This window comes from Oryzias latipes, chromosome 10, assembly GCF_053564925.1.
Source record: "Oryzias latipes strain Hd-rR chromosome 10, Olatipes_Hd-rR_3.1".
In the NCBI taxonomy this organism is placed as follows: Eukaryota; Metazoa; Chordata; class Actinopteri; order Beloniformes; family Adrianichthyidae; genus Oryzias; species Oryzias latipes.
This window is the reverse complement of record NC_136246.1, coordinates 18071570-18090380: the sequence shown is the minus strand read 5'-3', so window position 1 is coordinate 18090380 and position 18811 is coordinate 18071570. Positions and strand designations below refer to the sequence as shown.

At 43.9% G+C, this 18811-nt stretch overlaps 1 protein-coding gene across 50 annotated transcripts in view; it reads left to right on the top strand.

Moving 5' to 3' along the window:
- The window catches only part of LOC101169865 (protocadherin gamma-C5), a 307671-nt gene extending 293210 nt beyond the window's left edge, over positions 1 to 14461 (top strand). For 30 of the 50 annotated variants that reach the window (XM_078954158.1, XM_078954151.1, XM_078954154.1 and 27 more), the window contains exons 2-5: positions 7350 to 7408; positions 8152 to 8205; positions 10612 to 10709; positions 11928 to 14461. In XM_078954158.1, the coding sequence (XP_078810284.1) occupies positions 7350 to 7408; positions 8152 to 8205; positions 10612 to 10709; positions 11928 to 12217 (501 nt within the window). In that variant the 3' untranslated portion in view covers positions 12218 to 14461. Of the gene's footprint in view, positions 1 to 19; positions 3698 to 7349; positions 7409 to 8151; positions 8206 to 10611; positions 10710 to 11927 lie in introns of those variants that run through there. The other 20 variants (XM_078954162.1, XM_078954163.1, XM_023959147.2 and 17 more) reach the window with 7 other exon arrangements.
- Positions 14462 to 18811: the final 4350 nt, after the last annotated feature.

The following is an 18811-nucleotide window of genomic DNA, read 5'->3' as shown; positions in this document are numbered from 1 at the left end:
TTTTCGTTTGGAAATAAAGGAAATTTGCGCATTTTTTTGATAACAAAAAAAAAAATGTCGTGAAAACGTTTTGTTGTTTTTTTCCATTCTAAAAGTAATCGTTTGTATTTTATTATAATAGCCTCATCATTAGTTATCAGCCCAACAGCAGAGAGTATTGTATATCTATATTTTATTAATTAGTGCATTGTTTTGAACTTGAGTAATTTACAATAGCCTATATTTTTATGAAAAGTTGCAGGATTGTCAGACTTCAGGCCTCGAAGTCCAACATCCTGCTGGTTTTTGTAAAAACCCAGTCATTGCTGATTACCTGAATCAGGTGTGTTCTGCTATTAAGAAGCTTTAGTGGCAGGTTAGTTTGGCACGCAGCCTTAGATGAATAAAATCCCAGCATTTCAAAAATGTTATAGCCTGATGTACAAAGCTTTCATAATCACAATTATTTAATTGCTTCTTTGTAAAAAAAAAAGTTAATGTTTAAAATTTGGTTAAAATTGAAGTATAAAATTTTTTTATTTAGATTTAACTGTAACACAATTGTACCATCAAATCTCCTTCATTGCATATGGTTTATTTTGCTTTTTAAAACCTTTTTTCTAGTCGTAGATTTTGTTTTTCCAAAAATGAAACAAAATACAAGGCAAGTTTGGAAACTGCGCCTTCAAGCGGCCACAAAGAGCTTCGGTTCACGAGACAAGCGCTTCACGCAGATGTTTTGTTTTTTCTCTGAATGGCCATGGCAGCTCTGAAGGTCACGTGATTGAGCTTTTTGTCCAGTTGTATACAGTAAAATAGTGATGTAATGATTGGTTTGACACGTTTCAAAAGTTTGGAACAGTCCACTTTTCTTTAAAAAATGTTAGGCTTGTTTCTATTTGTCTGTGTTGAGGAATGAGTGAAAGCCTCTTGTGTGCGTGCGCGCGTGCGTAGAAGCAGTGTGACTGTGCTGCCCTGGCTTCCAATGAAAGGGACGGCTTCTGCGCTCTCCCCGCCCATGAGGAGACTGGGGCGAGGGAGACAGCAGAGAGTTTTAGCGGAGTCAGAAACTACTCGGAACTTCCTTTTTTGATATTTAACGTTATTCTTGTTTTGATTTTGTCGTCATGATCTCACCCAAGAGTCCCATCGCTTTGCTTTTAGAGTGGAAGTGTTTACACCGAGTCCTGTTTTAGCGCGACAATGGAAACATTACGGGCAAAGTAGTGAAAAAGTTCCCTCGGAGCGCAGCACAATGGACTCCAGGCAGAGGAAGCGCTCCGGAGGAGGGAGGCTGTGGAAGCTTTGCCTCTGCCTCGCCTGCTTCTCCTCTGCGTCCGCTCTGGTCAGCTACTCGGTGTCAGAGGAAATAAGTCCGGGCTCTGTGGTTGGAAACATTGCCAAAGATTTGGGGCTCTCGCCTGAGGGGATTGTTGAGAGGAACTTACAAGTGTCATCCGACAAGCCGTCTTCAGTGCAGTACTTCGAGGTGAAACGGGACACAGGCGAGTTGATAATCAAGGAAAAAATCGACAGAGAAGAACTGTGCGAACTGAGCTCAGCATGCTCGCTGTATCTTCAAATTCTTCTGACTCGCCCACTGGATAGTTTTCGCGTGGAGGTGAGAGTGCTGGATGTGAATGACAATGCTCCGCAGTTTTCCACGCGCAACATTTCTTTGGAGGTGTCAGAGGCGGCCGCGCCAGGGACCCGGTTCCGGCTGGAGAGCGCGCACGATCCAGATGTGGGCGCCAACTCTTTGCGCGACTATCATCTGGCAGCAAACGACTTCTTTGTTCTGAATGTGCAAACTAAAAGCGACGGCAGCAAGTTTCCAGAGCTGGTGGTGGACAAGCCTTTGGACAGGGAGACGCAGGCCTCCTTTCGCCTGCTGCTCACAGCTGTGGATGGGGGCCAGCCGGAGAAATCCGGCTCAACGCTTCTGCTCATCAAAGTTCTGGACGTAAACGACAACGCGCCGGTCTTCCGAGAGCAAGTCATGAAAGTGAATCTGTTGGAAAACGTCGAGGCGGGCACTTTAGTAACCAAATTAAACGCGACGGACGCGGATTCTGGCAGAAACGGAGAGATAACCTTCCTGTTCAGCAAATACACGGCGGAGCGCGTTCAGCAGCTGTTCAGCGTGGATTCGAAAAGCGGAGAGGTTCGTGTCAAAGGTGATGTGGATTACGAGAAAGCCACGGAATACCACATAACAGTCCAAGCCAGAGACAACGGCTCTCCTGCAATGGAAGGCTCTTGTAACGTCATAGTAAACATTATTGACGTGAACGACAACGCGCCAGAGGTCACGCTGACGTCACTCACAAGTCCCATCAAAGAGGACACACCACCAGAGACAGTGATTGCGCTCCTAAGTGCCAAGGACCCAGACTCAGGGGAAAATGGGAAGGTCACATTAACCATTGCTCCAGGTTTGCCCTTCAAACTTACCTCAGCTGCTGGCACACATTACAGCCTCACCACTGCAGGCAAGCTGGACCGAGAGACTGTCCCAGAGTACACAGTGGTCATCAAAGCCACTGATGCTGGCTCCCCTCCTCTGTCATCGCAGACCACCTTTACAGTAAAGCTCTCTGATGTAAATGACAATGCTCCCATATTCTCTCAGGCCTCTTACTCTGTAGACATTCCAGAGAACAACGTCCCCAGCTCCCCCATCGCCGCCGTCTCTGCCACCGACCCAGACCTGGCCGAAAACGCTCGCATCACCTACTCCATCCTCCCCAGCATGGTGCAGGGCTCGCCCATAGCATCTTATGTGTACATCAACCCGGAGACTGGGCACATCCACAGCTTGCGCTCCTTAGATCACGAACAGCTTAATGCTTTCCGTATTGAGGTGCAGGCCCAAGATGCCGGGGTACCCCCACGGACAAATAATGTCACTGTGCATGTGTTTGTGGTGGACGTGAATGACAATGCACCAGTGATTGTTCATCCCTCCTTCCCTAAAGACAAAAGACTGCAGCTTACGGTGCCCCCGTCTATTGGGCCTGGGCATGTTGTAAGCAAGCTGGTCGGAGTGGATGCAGACAGTGGGCACAATGCCTGGTTGTTTTACTCAATCGCCCCAGGACCAAATGCCGGCATGTTTCGCATTGGGGCCCACACTGGGGAGCTCCGAACCACCCGAAAGTGGGCTGAGGAGGAAGAGGGGTCAACATATGACATAACAGTCATTATCCAGGATAATGGTGACCCACCAAAATCTAGCTCTGTGAACATTACAGTAACTGTGGATGAAAAGAGCACAGCCAATAATCCTCCAGCAACCCCTGACCGCTTCTATCCCAGCACTGGGATGCCGGATATCACTTTTTATCTCATCATTTCTTTGGCCTGCGTGTCAGCAGTGTCCTTCATCACGTTTTTTGTTCTTATGGTACGCTGCCTGCGACACCGCGGCCCAGGGTTTGGGGACTCTGAGTGCTGCTGCTACGGTCGCCACAGTTCGAGCCGCTACCATCAGAGGCCCAGCAAAGACCTTCACCTGCAGCTTAACACTGATGGACCGATTCGATATATGGAGGTTGTAGGAGGCGCCCAGGAGCCATATGCACGAACCTACAGGCCCTGCTACTCCACCATCTCAAGTAGAAGTGACTTTGTATTTATGAAGACTCCCATGCTGAGTCAGAACAACACACTTAACATGACACTCAGCAGGAAGGAGCCTATGAACTCAGTCAGTGAGGTGAGGCCTTCGTTGGGACAGGATGGGATGAAATGTTGGAATATTTTTCATGCAGATGTTTCCATTTGAATAGTTTTGGAAATCCATAATTTTTAGAAATGTTTTTTTTTTTTTTATGTTCCTAACAAAGATCTTACATCTGATTCCTGACAGAAGCATTTGATTCCACCTTTGCAGAATTCGTTTTTGAAAATCTGTTCTTGAAAAAATGACCTAAGGGTTTTGGAAAATGAAAAAGGCAAACATTATAGTTCATTAATCCTTTTAGAAGTTAAGACTTATGGTGATGATTTGAGATGAAGCAGTTTGGGTGAAAAGTGTTTCCCTTTAGGACTAAAAAGTTGGACAGAGAAGAGAAAATATAAAGCTGAAGTGGCAAAGGAAGAGGAAACGGGAAAACATTAGCAGCCAACTAACAGATGGCTAGGAGATGTCCAGATGAGGGGGACTCAGTTTAATGCTAGGAGACCAAGAGGAACAGGATGACAGAGGGAGAGATTTGGAGGTTAGAGGGTGGAGGGACAGAGTGAAGACTAAAGCAGTAGCTGAAAAACAGGAATTTGTGGGGTCATTAGTCTGACCCCTGACTTCCTGTTGTCCTTTGAACTCTTAGTTGATTGGTTCCAGAGCTCAGAGCGAGAGGCCATTCCCTCTTTTATCTAAATCATGGAGCTTTTATTCATTCAGATTTGGGGTCATCCTTTAAATTTTTACATGTTTGGTGAAGCACAATCAGAAATTGACTGGCTGAATGTGTAGAAAGTACTGGAGGAAAACATCTGATAGTCGTCTGTGAAAGGATGTCAATAATGCTTCATTTTGATACAAGATAAAAAGATGCAAATTTCCTGATGTTATCTTTACCTTCTGCGTAGGCTTCCTTTGTGTGAGCTGGTGCTTTTATACATAGAGCTTTGATCTATGCGGTCCCTGAGGTCAGCAGGGTGCCATCTGTCTTCCCTGTCCCAGTGGCACGTGTGCAATCAGCACAAAAGAAAAAAGGGAGAGAAAACAGGGAAGAGAGAACAGCTTCATGCATGTGTGTAATGGTGACAGAAGGCACAGATCAGCATGGCTGCAGAGCATAAACAATCACTGTGAGCAAAACAAAACAAAAAAGAAGCCCTGCAGTAGAGTGTAATTTTAGTAGGACCCCGAGGCTTTAGTTCCTCCCCACTGTCCCTCTTTATATTCCTTTTACATCTGTTGTTTGCTGTTCTGGCACACCCTGTTCATCCATGTGCAAACTTCAAAGGTTTGGGTGGAAGTGACTGCAGTGAAACGAATCATTAGCTTTAGCATTTCGGGACATGTCTTACAGTCTTTTAGTTGTTTCTAGATTTGACTAATCACTTTGATCCCTAGTAAAAACAAAACTAACAACCTTTGCTTCTCAACTCTGACCATTTGTCATTTATAGTGTCATTTATAAAATGTCAAATTTTGCCAACATAGACTGACTTGATGTTAGAGTAGCATTTTTTAAACCATCATTTTCATTTGGTTCAAATAGTGAATCTAGTTAAAGGCTTTGTTGGGTCAAACTGAGCAGTTTTTAACCCCCCTTTAAAATGAAGCATCATGGTAATCAGTCATGACAGTGCAAACTCATCTCAGATGGGAAACGTTTTGGAAGCCAAATTTCCACTGGCATGTTCAATACGAAGATGCTGTCTTTGGCATGTGAAGGTTAAATGCTGTCATATGAATGTCTGTCTGAAAGTCAGTTGCAGCACTTTAACAAAAATCTTTTTTAGTGGTTCATTCCTGACTGTTTTACTACAATTGTAAGTCATATTTTTTTTTTTTTTACTGGCAGCGAAGACACAGGTGGTTTCATGTAGTAAAATTTGAAGCATATTTTAAATCATGTCACCCATTTATCATTCTTTAACATAACTGAATAAATCTTAAAAGTTACAATGGGTAAACAAGATGTTTGAGTAAAGTTCAGACTCAGGATGGAAAATGGAGTTGCTGGCCTCCATCTGTTCCCATGTGAGGATCAACCCAGTTTCTGCAGTGATTTATCAGCACCACCTGTACACTACATGAAGGTGTAACTTAGTATGACTGTAATCCACACAGAGCCCTCAAGTACTTTGATTTATCTGATAGAAGATTGATGTCTTGTGAAGCTTTTAGTTTGGCATGTAGTGTATGGAAGTCTGACTCACTTTCTGACCTTCACTTTCATTACACTTGTGGGAAAACATGGCAACCTCTGCATGTTAAATATGATAAACAGCCTTCTTGAGCATCAAAAGCTTTGTATTGATATGCACTGTGTAGGTTTTGATGTAGAAAGTGTTTCAGATTCCTGCATATGGATTTGACTTCAGACCTGAAAAGTGCAGGTTTGAATATGCATGGTGGGAGATCGCACAGCTGGAATGCTGGGCCTTTTTCTGTGGATGTTTGCTACCACTGATCTGAGCTTTTCTCTTCATACAACTCCAACAGGCTGACAGTCCCGCCCACATGAATTCATTGATGAGTCAACTTTAGACTGTATTGTACGTTTACAAAGTGGGAGGCTTGTGGTTCTTATTTTCATTCACTTTCTGTTTTGTTTGCTTAATAACGCAGCTTTACTTTCCATTAGATTTGTTTTAAGAAGATGTACTTCCTTCTTCCTGTGGTTTCAATAAGTTTCCATTCATCTGAGCTTTCTCATCTGGATGTTGACAGATGCTTCAGTCACTTTAATCCCAACTATATCTGCTGCTTTTGTGCTGGAACTTGAGCTGGATTCTGTCTTTTTAGTTTTTCCGGCGTTCTCTGGTTTCTTCCCATCAGTCCTTGGAGCAGGAAAGCTCTTTTAATAATGCAGCACATCATGCTGCTGGCCTCTCTCTCAGGGGAGCTCTTGTGTCGATTATGCAGGAGAATTTAGAGCCAAGCCAGGGGTCCATTCACTGCATCACTGCACAACAAGAGAGGCAGAGAGTGAGGGGAGGAATTAGAGAGATGGAAAATACATCTTGACATGAGCATTGAGGTAGAGATGAACGGAGTGCAGTGGAATCAACAGACGTGAGCTGAGAGGAGAGGCTTTTATAGCTGTTTAGTGACCACTGCAGCTTTTCTGTAGAACACAAACTAAACAAAAGAGCTTGATAAGGACTGTCTTTGACCTTGACATTTATTAGAAATAAGAAAAACAGTTTTTCAGACAATGGCATAGTTTTGTCTTAGCTTTTATTTTGTGACTTCTTATCTTCTAATTGAGCTAATCTTTATTTTCTCTGTCATCCACTGAAATAATTCTTGCAAATTGTGCTTCACATTCTGTCTGAGTTGGTATGTTTTTGTTACCCAGTTTGAGGACTGCCTAACTTGCAATCTTGGTGACTTTTTATTTTATTTACTTTGATCATTTTTTTGTTTCTACTGTTGAGTCTAAGCGCCCCCTGAGTGTTTATTTGTGTGTCTGCGCTCATGAGCAGCAGCGTACGTGGTTTCCTGCATAAACAGGCATATGTGGTCATTTGTAAACCTTTTTTTGTACGAAAATTGCACAAAACGACACAAACATGCACCTCATCACTTGCAACAGTCTTAACCATTAAAACCGACACATGCATAAATATTGCCGCTGCTGCTGCTGAGGAACCCCCATTTCATGTTATCTCCTATTCTTTCCTCACAGCAAAAGCCCCCCAACAATGATTGGCGCTTTACCCAGGGACAGAGACCTGGACCCAGTGGGTGAGTAAACAGAGAAATGTTTGATGAAATGATCAGTGATTTCTACACACTGTTGCTCTGTATCATGTTTGCCAAATAGACAAAGAGCGATAATGAGGAAAAAGTCACAACAAGCGCTGGTAGCTTCAGACTTTTAAATCTGCTGGCGGGTGAATTTAATTTCCTGGTATAGCCTTCTGAACGAGCATCCCTGCCTGTTTCCAGGCTGCTTTACAAAATGGCTGCCGCAGCTTCCCCTCCCCCACCGCTCCTCTCCTCTCTGCACTCCCCTCAGCCTGTGCGCCATCAGTCCATACTGCTGATGAGGGATGGTGACCAGAGCTGGATGGGGGATGGGAAATGTGTTTGTCCATCTTGCTCCCATTTCATTTTCCTTCATCAGATACTTGAAATTCAAATTTTTATTATTACGTTTTGCATGACAAGGAAAGTGTGTGTGTGTTTTTCCCTGTTAGCGAGCATGCGTGCTGTTGTTTAGATAAGATGATTTATGTACAGAACAAATTTCCCTGCAGTGTCTCCACATCAAATATTCCATAAAACACACAGGAAAAAGCTCTGTTGTTAGGAAAGTGTTAAAGTTTTCTAAGATTAATAAATAAAAATGAAATTGTAGTCGTGAGATACCGTTGAATGGACAGAAAACACTGAGCACACACTGAGCTGTTGAGGCAAACATTTAAAACTGTCCTCAATCAATACACTTTGGTTCTTTCAAGCTGTATAACCTTTTGTGTTTTTAGTCCCCACATGCCATACGGTACACACATAAGATGGACGCCGAAAAATGGGACAAGGTACCAATTTAGACTTAGAAAATGTACAGTCTTTTCTGTCCTTAACAGCTGATCTGGGTTTTGTTTTTGTTTGGTTTAATCAAATATTCTAATTGTGTTCAATAAAAAAAGAAAGTTTTAATCCACTGATAAGGGCAGAGTGACTGAAATCCTTTAGGTAGTGGACTGCAGTTGAGTGCTGTGCTGTGTGTAGATGTACCTGACCTATAGCTTCTGTTAGTCTCCCTTAAAGTTTGATGGGGGTCGTTGTTTATCAATGTGCACATAGGCCACAATGCCTGCTGTGGCTTAGAAAGGATTGTGGTGCATCTGTGTGCAGTGTTTTGTAGATCTGCTCTGCCATATATGTGTGCCAATAAAGCCCAAGAGATTGTCTCTTCTCTCCTTGTGGGAGACCTGCTTATCACGCAGTGTTGCCTTTGATGTGTGTCTGTGATGGTCGCTGCTCAGCACCACCACATGCAGCTCCTTCCTGGGATTTGCCAAATGGAGATAAAGGAAACATTCGAGTCATGCTTAGTTGATTGGTTGATGTAGATGTAAAAAAGGTTATTGTGTGAGGAATGAAGCCAAACGATGTCATACACATTTTCTTTCTGTAAAACTGTTAGACAATCCATCTTTGAAGACAAAACAGTCCAATAAAGGTTACAAAAGGCAGAATAAAAAGGCTGGTGGTCGCCCTTCAAGTCCTCAGTGTGCAATCCAGCCCACAGGAAGTGATAATCTTGACCACAGGAAACTCTACAACACCGCAGAATGTGATAAGCAAACTGTGACGCTAATTTAGCATAAATGAAGCGTTCCTTTTATCTTAAACTGTGTAAAGCAGCCCAAAAATGCTGCATCAAGCAGACTTTAACTCGGCTGGTTTATCTGTGGCCACTTGGCAGCAGAACAGCATGCTCCTCTCCCCTCAACCTCTCTCTGGCACATAAAGACAACTGAAGAATTTTGGCAGTGCAGTCTGGCAACCTTAGTTTTAACATGGCCTATTTTTATGTTTGAATTCCTGTCTCACTGAGTCGAGGTTTCCTTGACTTTCACTTAAATCCTTGGAGCAAAAAAAATTTGTCTGAAGTTCCTTGAATTGGCTTTAAGTAGAAAAGAGTCTCCTTGTTTACATCCTATGTATTTAACTAGCTCTGTACCATTCAGTGGAAATTGTAGAAAGATGTTTCAGTAAAAGAAGGAATAATTAATGCTTTTGTGGTTTGTTAGCAACAGCACAACTCTAATTACACAAAAGAGGTTCTAGAATGTTTTGTGTCATGTTAAAGTATCACCATGTTCAGATATCTAAGTGACTCTTAAAATCTGCAGGACCTCTCTTTCTTCTTCTACTCTACCTTTATCACTCTAATGACCTGAAAACAAAATTGCCCAACATCCAGTATTGCTTGCCTCTTTTGTGACGTACCTCCTCACCAAGGACCTCCGACAGATAAGGAGCAATGCAAGACAAAACAGTTCAATTAGCAGACTACTACACACCCTGACATAGATATGAGTTGTTTTCTTCCTCTATTTAACTGAATCAGGAAGAGATGGTACATCAGTGAAGTCTAATGGGGATTTGATCCAATTTGCAGCTATAAATATGAAAAGGTTCTGGTTTGAATTTCGGACTGTATGTTTGAATCTGCATGCTCTACTGTGTAGGTTTTCTACTGATGCTCCCATTGGGTCCTAGGTAGACTACGGTTTTCTATGTGTGCATAGTTGTAAACAACAGCCATAACAGGCTTCAGGTTCCTAACGATTACTAATGAATTGGTTAAAGCAGACATCATACTTCAGCTTCAAACTACCTTCCTACACTGAAAGGGTGAACATGGAACTGGACCGCAATGGCAGCAGCAGAAATAGGATTAACGCTCTGTGACCTAGTTGTCAGCTGCAGGGCTTATGTTGTTGTGCTACACATGTGGGAGTAGGCTGTCAAGCCCACTAGATCATGTCTGCTTTCTCCTTTGTTAATCCAACATGCAAATGGAAGACTCTAAAGAAGCAGCTCTTTGAAGGTGGAGGTGGAGTTTGAAACGATTAACCCTTGCTGAATCTGTCTCCTTAAAAGGTGGCTCATTAAATATTGAATCAGATTTACTGGATGGCTCTGTGCTCATGGCTTTTCCAGGGAAAGTGTGAAGACGTGACAGTGCACCAACATGCTGCTGTGTGCTGCTGTTTGCAGATGCATTTGTTCGTCCCTCAACGGGAGTGTGCGCTTGTTAAAGACCAGCCTGTTTTGTAAACTGCGCATTCTCCCTGTTGTTCTTGCTGAGTCCACCATCAGCTGCTTTGCTTTTTTATTGTGAACCATCAACTGTCAAGCCAGTGAGCTAAACACACACTACTGCAGAGGATGGGCTAAAACTTACATTTGTGTCCTCATCCTTCCAACAGGGCGACTGGAGGACCTGAGGTTGCCATGGGAACAGGACCTTGGCCCCAGCCCCCTACTGAGGCGGAGCAGCTTCAAGCCTTGATGGCTGCTGCTAACGGTGAGTCCTCTTCCCTGTTTTCATTTGACTCTTTTGGATGCTTTTCTGTGGAGGTGCTGGTTTGTCTGTCCTAATAGAGGATAGCATATTCCCAAATGATTAATGCGTTGTTCACTTTGATATGAATGCTAAGACAGTCAGTGGACTTATCTACCTGCATTTGTGTTGAATTTAAACATACACGAGATGCATGTTTACACTCATCACATGGTTTGTTTTATTATAAGCAAAGCTAGAGGGATACTTATGAGAGTTCTTCTTCCAAAACACGCCTCCTCATCTTTCTGTGCTACTCCTCCGGAGCTGCAATGAGGGCATGGCAGGCCAATGACGCATGCACACATTTAGAACCGTCCCTAGACTGTGGCTGTGGAAGAATTCATTCAGTTTTGAACGAGAAGTAAAGATAGAGGGACACATTTGATGCGCTCATTGTTTCCAGCGTTTGTTCTAGCACATCATGTCTCCCTCACTTTTTTGCATGGACTCGTGATGCTGTGTGGAATTTTTTCCACTCAAGATGAAAAACAGCAAGTCCCTTGGCATTATGGGAGCCTGCATGGCAGCACAAGGCTGAAGAGTCAGAGCAGCAATGGTGGGGGAGAGGAACACACACTGACTCTTACACACTGAAGGTCATCTCCCCTCGATACTCAACATCAGCATTGCTAAGCAGGAGCAAGAAGGTTTTTTTAATTATCTTTTTCAGTCTTTGCATAGTTAGATATTTAAATTCTTCCTACATGCATCTCTATGTTAAACTAGATGCTGAGAGAAGCCACAAGATAGGAGAGGGAGTGTTTGCGTCTCTAGCTCTGCATTGCAGGGGCTGTGGGAGAATAATGGGCCGAGCAGCTTCATCATGTGCGCACACAGAAAACCTTTTTCACCACAGAGGCAGCATTTTCTTCCTCTTACACACAATAAATGTGTCTTCACACACTTAACTATTTTTAGTACCTGTTCTGCTTCTTGCATTGTTCTTTGCTCTCTATTTGTGACCTAATTTCTTGGTTCAGCTCTCGACCCTCTTTGTACTTTGCTTTAATCAGACACTGACTCTCCATCTTTTATAGAAGCTTTAATCTATTTCTCTGACCTGTTTTCATTTCAATGTTTCCACTGTCTCACTTTTCAACGCTTGCCTAACATGTTTTACTCCCCTCTCCTGTCCTTCCTTACCCCTCATCCCCCCCACTCTGTCTCTGTTCTCCCCAGAAGTGAGTGAGGCTACGGCCACTCTCGGACCCGGCACCATGGGCCTCAGCACCCGCTACAGCCCCCAGTTCACCCTGCAGCATGTGCCCGACTACCGCCAGAACGTCTACATCCCTGGCAGCACGGCCACCCTCACCTCCAACCCGCAGCAGCAGCAGCAGCAGGCCACAGCCCAGCAGGCCGCCCAACAGGCCCTGCCCCCGCCACAGGCCTCAGCCCAGTCCGAGCCCCCCAAGGCCGTCCAGACCCCTGCCTCCAAGAAGAAGTCCACCAAGAAGGAGAAGAAGTAAAGGTGGATGGAGATGTACAGGGTCAAGATGAAGCTGGCCTGATCTGAGAAATTCAACCCCCCACACCCCACCTGCAGATATCTCACTGCTCTTCAGTCAGTAATGACAGCCAAACAGCAAGTTCCTTTGACCACATGGACCTTGCTGATAGTTCTTTGAAAGTCTTCTCAGAGAATCTTAATGTGCTAAAGGATGTTTATGTTACTAACCCGTGCTGTGTTAAAGGTCTAGTATTGTTCATGTATTCCTTGTGGCTTGATATTTTGGTAGGGTATGGGGGGTTATTTTCTTTTTCTTTTTTTTCTAACATAAAAAATATATAGAAAAAAAAAGAAAAAAATTAAAATACTATGGACAAAGAGATTTTAGTGTAATGAACTTTGCTGGATGGCAAGGCTGTAAGCATACATTTTTTTTGGATATTGTTTTCCTTAAATGGAAAGTCAGCTTTTGCTAAATGCTCTAGCCATCATTCATAGCCCCCCCCCCCCTCCCTTTGCAGGGTTTTAAAGTCTGAGATGGTGTTTGACAGTTATTACAAACCTTTTCTGCATGCTTACAAGGTTCAAACCACTCTGAATAGTGCAAAGTTGCAAACTATGCATTGCAAAAGCAATGTCCTCAGTCCAATCGAAGGTCAATAAAATGCCCATGTAGTATTTGCTTGACCAAAAATGAGAACTACTTTTGTAATGATAGCTAGAGAGAAAAAAAATAACTAAGAATCGAAGCTTCTGATATTTTTATGACCTGAGCATGCACCCAGAGGAAGGGCTGGCACAGCCATGGGCGCTTCAGCTGCCGGGACTAGTTCCTTCCAGATGGCATGTCCTGCTGCCCTGCACCTGCTGCCCTCCCCTCCTCACACCTGCCTTGTGTCCTCCCTCCATAATGAGAGCCAAACTTGGAAATGCACTGTTTGTTTTCTGAAGATGAGACACTACTAGAGTTGCAATCTCTCTATTCTCTAGGGAAACGTGTAAATGTGGTAAACTTAAGTGCTTAGGAGTTTCTAGACACCTTATAAGCCTCTAGGGCCTTGATGGAGTATTGTCCCTTCACTTTCCTGAGGTGCTGAAGGAACTTCTTGATGTGACACAATTATTGTTTTCTTCTTTTGGAGATAGTGATTCCATAGCATAGAAATGTTAAGGATTTGAAGTCTTCACTTTGTCATGCTGTCCGTCACCTCCCTGGCCACTGGTAGAAGTGCATGAAAACTATGGCAGCTTGCAGGCTGGGTCATAGGGAGTGGAAGGGGTGCACCCTGAGAAAAATTTGCATCTTCACATTAACCGGGGCGGTGGGAAATGACCTCGGCTTTACGCGCTGAATGTACAGAGGAACCACTGTCGACACACCCCAAACTTTGACTAATGCACTGACCCAGGCAGAGGTCAACAGAGCCAATCACAGTCATCCCTGTCGCTGAGGAGAAGCCGCTCTCCGGCCCTCTGAAACAAAATCAAAGGGAAACCTGAGCCTGTCTGCCTCTCACCTCTCTACATTCACTCCCCCTCTCTGTAAATAAATGCGTCCTGTCGACGGTGTGAGCCAGGCTTTGGCAAGCAGGGAGCATGCCCAAGATTTTCAAAGTAAAAGTCTCTCAACAATGCCTGGCTTACTGGAATGTGTTGCATTTTGTTTTTTCAAGAAACTTAACAAGATCACAGTGAAAATAAAAAGTCAACAGTGAAGTCTGACATGCTCTTCAACAAACGGTGTTGCGATGTAGTAATTGAGCACTATGGAAGCCAACTAACTCTTCATTGTAAATAAACGAATTAAAGATAACTTTAGATAAGAAAAAAAAGAAGTGGCACACGTAGAGTAGCTAACTTGTGGTATGTGTTGCTCATATTTTTGTGTTTATTCTCCCTCCATTATCTTTTATCACACTGTAAAGACAAAAAAAAGATATATCTAGAAATGTTTCTATCCTTCTGTAACCTCTTAATGTTCTTTTGCTGTGATTTTAACTTGTGCATTTGTGAAAGAATGCTTCTCCTTCTCCTTCTGTCCATATGAACAAATGATTATAAATATTATATATGTGTAAGTCCGTCTGCTGCTGAATTAATACTACTCTATCCTGCTGTATTATCTTTCTTATCAAATGCTTAGCCCCTCGCCTCACGCTACACCCCTGTGTTACTCTCTTATTTTTATGCTAATATTTATATTGCTGTTTTATTTTCTCTTGAACACTGACATTTCAAATAAAACAAAATCATCTAAAAAATATCCCTGTGTGGTTTGGCTTTTAATGCTTATAACCCTTGTGCTACATTAAATGACCCTGCCCTTACTTTGACGTGTTATTCCTACCATGACAAAGGTGGATAAAGGAGGAAAGATTTCATGTAATCCATGGACACCAGTGAAGATCACAAATCATTGAAGAAAAAAGGTTCAGAGCACTGTCTAGTGGGTCTAGATGACCCAACTTCCAATGGTAAAGTGCCTAGGATAGCACAATGGTTACACTGACACGAGCTGCAGCTTGCTACTACCTGCCTTACGATTCATCCCATTATTTAATCAAATGCATCAGAAGTTCCTGTGGCATGCTAACAAAAACTGCAACTGTTTTAGACTTTTTTCCACCCGTTTTTCTCCATTTATTCCTATGCTGTAAAGAGAGGAAATCATAGAGGGATTTTATTTTAATCCCCTCTTTAGCTGTCTCTTGGTAAATAAGAACTTTGAATTGCTGTGTTAGATTTTTGGTGTCAACATAAAAAAGCAATTTTTGCAGAGATACTGATTATTAGCTGTGTCATCTGTGTAAAATGCCCCTTTTCAGTAGAATATTATGCAATAAAGATTACTTAGTTTGAAACTTCATATGAATTAGATTTTTTGTGGGAACTCTAAATAAAAAGACACACACTCTCCAAGAAAAAATGGAAACAATAATTAAAGAAGAGGGGAGAAATGGTCTTTCATTTCATTTTAAAGCTACATGGTTTTCATTTTAGACCACTCCACCAGTGGTGGCCTACTCATGCTCTGCGGGCCTTTCACATGGTCTTACACAATAACAAGTCTATAAATAGATGAAGAGACGTCACTGAGCCAAACAAAAGGAGCTGGTCTGAACTCACTGCTGCAGATGTTGGGGGATGGAAAAAGGGCTGATGGGCCAAAAGGAGGAAGATGAAATGGGGATTTATGAACCTGGTCGGTTTTTAAGTACAACCCTGGCTAATGTGGAAGTTTATGCCTTAGGATCAATTCAGATTGGCACATCTAAAACCTCAAAGAGATTTAAGAAAATAAAAAAAGCACTGCAGTTCCTCATTGTAAGATTTTTTTTTTTTTTTTTTTTTAAACTTGTCCTGTCCAACAGCTGGGCAGACAGACGAGAGCTGAAGGCCTCTTGTGTTGGACATATTTTACTTAAACAACAGGGGTTATAAATCTTCTGACAAATGAGAGGTATGTCTGAATAAACCACCTTTTGTAATTGAGGCCAAACTTTATAAATTTCAATCATATTTGAAAATCTTTTGTGTTAAACAGGACGGAAAGGAAAGGAGGGAAGAAGAGAGAGAGATGTTAGAGAGGGGGGATAGGAGGCTGATAATAGGATGGGGGGGATAAAACCATGAAGCAGCATAAAGCAACAAGTTGCTGAATGTTTGTCATTACGGTAAATAATATCATTACGGTTTGTCATTACGGTAATAAACCAACTAGTGTGAAATATTTCATTTAATCACGCAAACTATTAGTGCAAAGGTGAGCTAACACCTGTACTCAATTGAGTGTTTATGTTCTTCTAAAATGGATGGTGGAATGTGAAAAGAAGGAGGGAGAGTGGCCAGCCATCCCCACACCAAGTACCCCGCCGCAGCAGCAGTGGCAGCCAGAACCCCCCCAACGCCACACGGCAGCAGGCAGAGAACAACCGCCCCCAGGGAGATCACATCCGACACCAAGGCCAGGCCCCGCCGCGCCATGAAGGCCTAACGCAGGGAGGGCCCAACACAGGGCCCCACCCGAGAGGGGTGCCCACAGCCCCAGACGAGCACCCCATCACCACCCAGGAGTTCTGGGCATCCCCCCGCCCCAACCCCAGGTACGAGCCAGGACCCCCCAAGGGAGACCCGCTCCGTGCACCAGGCAGCCACCCACCCGGCCCACGGTTGGTCCAGAAAGGAGCAAGGCAGGTGCCAGCCGTCCCCACCCAGGAAGGTGGCACCCCGGGGAAAAGGGGAGCCCACGAGTGGTGTTGTAAACATGGCCCGACCAGGCTCGGCCACAGTTGGAGATTTGGCGAGACCCAGCACTCGGGGACAAGGGCCAGAACCCACCCCACAGGGACACGGACACCCCCGGTTCAGGTGTGATGTGATCCCCGGCTTCTGGCCTTGCCAGAAACCTCAGGGATCCCTCTCCCTGCGTGGAAAGAGCACCGCCGGGCCCAGGAAACCAGCACTCAGGGGACACGGCCGCCATTGCCAAGGGTCCAGTATCCCCCACCAAGGATGGGGTAGGGGGCAGGTCCCACCTTCCTTGCGAAATGCGTGTGTCTTTGTGAGGGTGTGTGTGTGCATGTCTGTGTGTGTTTATGTTGGAATGTATATTTTGAGGAGTAAAGGGTGTGTGTACTAAGGGGGTGCAGTTAAAATTGGCGGGTAGGGCTCTGAGGAGACATCTCCTGATTACTCACAGTGATGTCCCATCACCCTCCACACCAAGGGGCCCTAAATGTCTAAGGTGCAGTTAAAATTGGCGGGTGGGGCGCTAGGAGGACATCTGCTGCTTGCTGACAGTGATGTCCAAGCACCCACCCTACCAAGGGCCCTACATGTCTAAGGTGCAAATAAAACCGAGAGAGGGGGGGCCCATTCCATACGGCAACCATGGGAGGGGGACCACTGCCAAGTAGCTCCTCCCCCCAAGGTGCATTGCAGGCTAATCCCCCCCCCCCCCCCCCACCCTAATATGAAATTATATGAAGAAGTAAGATTTTTAACCAAATCGTTCATAACTTGGCCCAGTTCACACAGCAGCTTTTCATCATCACTGCAGAGTCACCATCGCAAAATGGCTAACTCCTTTCCCCCTCATCTCCCTGTGTTAAATGGTTACCATAGCAACTGTCAGCCCCAGATTCTCATCCCCCACCCCCCACCCCTCTATCTCTGACGGAGGTATCTTAATGGCAGATCCATGAAGCTGCCATTACTGGCTGCAGCTTGGAGCTGGCAGAGCTTAGTGACCTAAACATATTTAGTCATTAGTCCAGCCTGGCAACATGGACAGACTTATGCAGAAAACATGGCTGGGAGAGGAGAGTATCCCACACACAGAAACAGGCGGATGAGTCATGAGCAACAAAGTACTTAGGGTTAGTCAGACTTTGGAGAGCTTTTATCTTCTCATTCTGGTGAACAATCAAAGGAAAGTTAGGTGTGTTTTTTCAAGTGAGTGAACAATAAATATGCCACGAGGATTTAGAACTGCCTTAGAGTTACTTTGCCAGCTGATTTATATGACTGCTCCTCACAGAGACTCCTACTGTCACCATGTGTCACCCACTTCCCCGGGAGCATATCCAACAAAGACTGTCCCTTTTTTGGCCTTCCAAGTCTATGCCATTTAATTTAGCACATTCCTACTGATTTTACTGACACAAAGGGACAGTGAAAAAGAAAAAATAGTGACATACTAGCAGGATTGACCACAGAAAAGAAGCTACAGCGATTAAAAGTTGACAATGGAGCTGCTGTGTTCAGTAACAACATTAGTCACAGGATGGACTGAAACACAGTCATCATTGCTTCCTGGACATGGTGTGTACATGCAAATAGAGACAATGTCTGTTCAAGGGTCATTAAGATGGACTTACTGTACACTGAGGAACACATTTACTAAAAAAGACTAGAGGAGTAAGAAAAACTGTTTCTCCTCCCAGTGAATGAATTGGATCTTATTTCAGAGCATAAGGGAAAAGAGCGGGCAGGATGTGACATAATCAGTCACTAGTGGCGGGACAGGAAGTATGTTTCCGCGCCAGTTTGACGCTTTTTTTTTGTGCGTATACCCCTCCGAAGTGAAGTAAAGGAGTCCCCGCCCTTCATTGCCTCGTTGTCTTCCTCTGTCTTTGCCCTCCCCCGCATCCCCTTCATCCTCCCATCCTGCAGCTGTCTCTGGGTCAGCACATGTTGGAGGACAGAGCCCCGCTCTGTTGAACAGGACAAAGACCAGCTTAATATGGACCTTAGCAGAAAATCACTGTGAGATGTATAAAGTTCTCTAAAAATGACTTGAAGATATTTTTAATGAAGATTAGATATTAAAGCCAGAAAGAGACAAACATGCAGCAGCAGGTCAATGAGATTTGTTCCCATGAAGCTCAGGGCCAGAGAGATTCCTCTTGTCTTTTGATGGAGGCTCCTTGTAAAAAATTAACAGGGTGAGAGAGCAACAACAGGCTGTTTCTTTTGGTTCATAGAACAGATTTCAGGCTGTCCTGAGCTGAAAATAATATATTAAAAAAACATTTTCTAATTGCAAACTTCTAAAAATACAAATTCCTTCTTATTTATTGGTTGCCTTTATGCCTCTCAAAGTGCATGCATT